Genomic DNA, 5,287 nt, shown 5'->3' with positions numbered 1-5,287 from the left:
TTTTTGTTTTTTAGAAATGGGATATCTATGGGGTTGATTGGTACGAACTGTAGTTTTATTTTTTTTACTGTAGGATTATTGCTGTCAATTTTTTATTGTACATGTAGATTTTATTGCTGTAGTTTTTATTTTAAAGTATGATTAGTATAATAGATTATATTATATACATGCATAATTTTTTTATTAATAAATACATCTCATAATGCTGTGTGCAGCTTCTACAGCATTAACCGATCACCACACCTGTATCTTTACAAAATTTTGATATAAATACTTTTGAACAATGAGGCTAAACCAAATGTTTGGGCTAGGCTTGAATCAGAATGTAACGAGGAGTCCGGTTCATTAAACATAACTCAACCCGACCCGACCCGACCGGGACGAGAGGTTAGCCCACCACGCGACGGAAAGGAAACGACGAACTCGAAAAAGCCAAAATCCGTCGATCGGTTTTTCGAATCGCAGATAACGATGTCGGCGGTTCTCAGTGCCGGCGGAGGCTTAACTGCCGGAGATCGTAGCATTCTAACGGCGATTAACACCGGAGCGTCGAGTCTCTCCTTCGTCGGGTCAACCTTCATCGTCCTGTGCTACTGCCTCTTCAAAGAACTCCGCAAGTTCTCCTTCAAGCTCGTCTTCTACCTCGCTCTCTCCGTAAGTTTCAGTAAATCAAAGATCAAGGTAGATCTAGGGTTATTTGCTGAATCTAAGAAGGTGATTGATTGCAGGATATGCTATGCAGCTTCTTCCTAATCGTAGGGTATGCTTTGTTTGTTTACTTACTTACCATCGATTGTTGCTAAAGATGATTGTTTACACTCTTCTTGATTGATCATGTAGTGATCCTTCCAAGGGGTTTATTTGTGATGCACAAGGCTACACAACTCATTTCTTCTGCGTTGCTTCCTTCTTGTGGACAACCACTATTGCTTTCACTCTTCACCGCACCGTCGTCAAGCATAAGACTGATGTGGAGGATTTGGAAGCCATGTTTCACTTGTATGTTTGGGGTAGGTGAAAAGAGAGGGATACTCTTTTTAGATTTAGATCACTCAGTTTGAGAATGTGCTAAACTGTTTATACATCCAAATCCAATCTTGGGCAGGAACTTCCTTGGTTGTGACTGTCATACGTTCTTTTGGTAATAACCACTCTCATTTGGGGCCTTGGTGCTGGACTCAAACTGGTCTTAAAGGAAAGGTACGAGATAATCTTTAGTTTAGCAAAACGATTGGTTACTACTTACTACCTGAGTCCTTCTTTTTCTCCAACTTATGCAGGCTGTTCATTTCTTAACCTTCTATGCTCCTCTTTGGGGTGCCATTCTCTACAATGGCTTTACATACTTCCAAGTGATACGGATGCTAAGAAACGCTAGACGTGTATGTAATTAATTGTCTTTTGAAAATATTCACATAACCTCATTTCGACACTTGTCTATCTACTGACACGGTGGTGTTAAATTTCAGATGGCGGTTGGAATGTCAGACCGAGTGGATCAGTTTGATAATAGAGCAGAGTTAAAGGTTTTTTTCTTCTTCTTCTATATTGCTAATACCATTCTGTATATTATGTCTGACTTTGGTTCCTAGATTAAACCTTAATGCTTGTTTCCTGAAACCACAGGTGTTGAACCGTTGGGGATACTACCCACTCATTCTAATAGGCTCATGGGCATTCGGTACTATCAACCGTATTCATGATTTCATCGAGCCAGGCCATCAGATCTTCTGGCTCTCAGCTCTTGACGTGGGAACAGCTGCACTAATGGTAACAAACAAACACCTATTATAAAACTCTCCACAGATCATCTTTGCTTACACTGGATGTTTTAATTTCCAGGGCTTGTTCAATTCAATAGCATATGGTTTCAACAGCTCAGTGCGCAAAGCAATCCACGAAAGACTGGAACTGTAAGTCACAGAGATTCTCTTTGGTATGCTATATTATTCCCAAAGAATCAATGAAGCGTGATCGTCCTGAACTGAAATCCTTGGCACTGCTAGGTTCTTGCCGGAGCGGATATATCGATGGCTTCCGAGCAATTTGAGACCAAAGAACCACCATCTGATTATGCACCAACAACAACAGCAGCGAAGTGAAATGGTCTCACTAAAAACGGAGGAGCAGCAATGATCGATCACTAACTTTTCAACATTGTATTTTCGTGGACCGATAACAAGAAGGCGGCGTATTATGATGATAATAGCAATTTGGGTGGAGATTGGTAAGTTTTTGCCTTTAAGTCGTACGTTTATGAGTCCCAATGTGTTCTTCTTTCTATCTCTTAGATATGGTGAAGGGGATGCACAACAATGCGTCCATGTAGATGAATCATTCTTTGGGAGCACGAATTTGACAAATCATTATTTTTTTTTATTTTATCATGCAAACATGTCCTTATATTATTTATTGCAGACACAATCTTGCCTAAACCCAAACCAAATCAAAGAAACTTAACACTCATACAATGATCATGAAACCTCTATTAAGCAAACACCTATGATATGTTTGATTAACAAAGAAACAATCGAATTCCACCAAGGATATAATCCCGAATGTAATCCGATCCTCAAAATCAAGAACAAACTCTTGAAACTGCCTCTTGAGAGAAAATCCTCTTCAATCCTATTTCAAAGTTATCCAAAGATATTTTCTCGCAGGCAAAGGAGCAACTTCATGTGTCTTCACATTAAAGCGTTTGATAATGTCGATCAGAAGCGATTTGAAAATTGGAAAATAATACTTAAATCATGTTATTCTGAAGCACAAGAATTTGGCAACATACACATAGCTGTGCTTGATAATGTCAATCACAATTACATTGAAAAAGGCAAAATAATACTTTGAATCATATAAAACAATACATAAAAACACTGTGCCAGTCCTCCGTCATTAGGATCCAATACACAATAAAATTATAAAGCCCATAAATGCTTAAACACCAATTAAAAAAAGGATTTTTGGTAATTAAACCCCTCGACTGAATCGTAAAAAAAGATTTTTAACGTTAAATCTCTTCAACTAACTCTATTTAATGAATTAAACTCTAACTGGTCATAATTACCATTACTACCAGTAAATCTTTAGTTTATGGGTTTCTATATTAATTAAACATAATTGAGGAGGTTTACATTAATTCATTACATAAAGTTAGTTTGAGGTTTTTTTCGTTAAATACTAAGTTTGAGGTTTTTTACCCAAAACTAACTTAGTTGAGGGGTTTTAACGTTAAAAATCATTTAAAAATAATCCGTGAACATATGTTACCCTCCGTCTAAGAAACCATGGCGGAGGGTAACATACGTTAACGGTTTATAAGTTGAAGGTTTATAATGTTAAAAATTTAGTTGATGGGGTTTTTACTATTCAAAAATAGTTGAGAAGTTTTATTACTAAAAGTCATTAAATGTTTTAAAATATTTATTATCATTTATACATTGTTTTAGATTGATTTATAAGCCTTTAAAACAAATTTTAAAAAATTTAACACAATAATTTATCATAAAACAATTTAAAGTTTCTAAGTTATATTAAGTCGTAAGTAGTATTGAGGATAATTTATCCATGAAATTAATCTTTCTATTTAGAGTAAGACGCACTTTTTCCTATTTTCATGATTTTAGTCCTCCGTCTCATATTTTCTCTATATCCACCAAAAATAATACATGATTATTTTTATTCTCATTGATTTCTCAACAAATATGTTATATTTTTGTTTTCTTGTTCAATAAAATAATATATTTGATATATGCTTCTTGATTTATTGTATTACTTTATGTTTTAGTAGTATCATGAATAATGTTAGATTATTTTATCCTAACAAGTAGCATAAATTATAAAAAGTTATAAAATCATTGTGAAACCGTATTAATCATATGTAAAAGTATTATAATATTTATGAAGCTTTATAAATCAGTTATAAAGTAATGTATTAAAATTTATAGATTGGTTTTAAAGGCTTATAAATCAATATAAAACAATGTATAAATGATAATAATTTTTTTAAAACATTTAATGAATTTTAGTGATAAAACTACTAAATTATTTTTAAATCGTAAAAAACCCATCAACTAAGTTTTCAACATTATAAACCCTCAACTTATAAACCGTTAATGTATGTCACCCACCGTCATGGTTTTTAAGACGGAATGTAACATATATTAATGGAATTAAAGTTGAGGGGTTTTTTTACAATTCATCTTTATTTGAAAGGTTTAATTACTAAAAACCCTAAAGAAAACTCAAGTTTACACTGAAAAAGTTTCTATCCAAAGCTCGCCTCGATCCAATCCTTAACGCACCACTCCAATATAAACACTCAAATAGATATTAAACTGTTGTAACTTATTTATATACATTAGCATGTACATGTAACATGTAACATTAGAAACATCACTCATTTGTTTCACAGCATTTCCAGATCATATATTACATATATTTTACATTGGCATTACACATTAGAACTTCTTCAGTTGAGTAATTAAGCTGCAATAGCGCCTTCCGCCAGTGGAGCATTTTCCTTAGCATTGTTCTCCATCAAATTACCACATCCACATCCACCGTTCTTTTCAGCCGCCACTGCAAAGCACCTTGCACTGTTCTTTCCGGTGGCCATTGCAAAGCACCTTGCACTGCTCTTACCATCTATCATTGCAAAACACCTTGCATTTTTCTTCTCAGCCTCCACAGCAAAGCACTTATCACTGTTCTTCTTAGCTTCCACTGCAAAGCACCTTGCATTTTTCTTCTCCGCCTCCACAGCAATATCATTTTTCTTCTCAACTTCAATTGCAAAGCATCTTGCACTGCGCTTACAATTCGTTATTGCAAAGCACCTTGCATTTTTCTTCTCGGCCTCCACAGCAAAACACCTAGCATTGTTCTTCCCAGCTTCCACTGCAAAGCACCTTGCACTGCTCTTACCATTCGTTATTGCAAAGCACCTTGCATTTTTCTTCTCGGCCTCCACAGCAAAACACCTAGCATTGTTCTTCCCAGCTTCCACTGCAAAGCACCTTGCACTGCTCTTACCATTCGTTATTGCAAAGCACCTTGCATTTTTCTTCTCGGCCTCCACAGCAAAACACCTAGCATTGTTCTTCCCAGCTTCCACTGCAAAGCACCTTGCACTGCTCTTACCATTCGTTATTGCAAAGCACCTTGCATTTTTCTTCTCGGCCTCCACAGCAAAACACCTAGCATTGTTCTTCCCAGCTTCCACTGCAAAGCACCTTGCACTGCTCTTACCATTCGTTATTGCAAAGCACCTTGCATTTTTCTTCTC

At 35.8% G+C, this 5,287-nt stretch overlaps 2 protein-coding genes across 2 annotated transcripts in view; one reads left to right on the top strand and one right to left on the bottom strand.

Annotated features, from left to right (window-relative positions):
- Positions 1-312: 312 nt before the first annotated feature.
- Positions 313-2,384, top strand: LOC106298278 (G-protein coupled receptor 1). Its single transcript, XM_013734379.1, has 9 exons — positions 313-654; positions 729-760; positions 841-1,010; positions 1,106-1,200; positions 1,281-1,382; positions 1,470-1,526; positions 1,627-1,770; positions 1,843-1,913; positions 2,007-2,384. The coding sequence occupies exons 1-9, from the start codon at positions 472-474 to the stop codon at positions 2,134-2,136; spliced, it is 984 nt and encodes a 327-aa protein (XP_013589833.1). The 5' UTR covers positions 313-471; the 3' UTR covers positions 2,137-2,384.
- Positions 2,385-4,328: 1,944 nt separating this feature from the next.
- The window catches only part of LOC106299148, an 11,643-nt gene continuing 10,684 nt past the window's right edge, over positions 4,329-5,287 (bottom strand). Inside the window, exon 3 of the mRNA XM_013735282.1 lies at positions 4,329-5,287. Coding sequence (XP_013590736.1) covers positions 4,484-5,287 — 804 coding nt within the window. The 3' untranslated portion in view covers positions 4,329-4,483.

Source organism: Brassica oleracea, chromosome C6 (assembly GCF_000695525.1).
Source record: "Brassica oleracea var. oleracea cultivar TO1000 chromosome C6, BOL, whole genome shotgun sequence".
NCBI classification, from domain to species: Eukaryota; Viridiplantae; Streptophyta; class Magnoliopsida; order Brassicales; family Brassicaceae; genus Brassica; species Brassica oleracea.
Note: the sequence above shows the minus strand (reverse complement) of the source record. Positions and strands in the feature narration are given on the sequence as shown.

Excerpts from the sequence above, each read along its gene's own strand:
- LOC106298278 (XM_013734379.1), top strand. The coding sequence starts at position 472 with ATGTCGGCGGTTCTCAGTGCCGGCGGAGGCTTAACTGCCGGAGATCGT. Across the intron at positions 655-728 it reads TCTTCTACCTCGCTCTCTCC|GATATGCTATGCAGCTTCTT; the intron begins GTAAGTTTCAGT and ends GATTGATTGCAG. Across the intron at positions 1,771-1,842 it reads TGGGAACAGCTGCACTAATG|GGCTTGTTCAATTCAATAGC; the intron begins GTAACAAACAAA and ends TTTAATTTCCAG.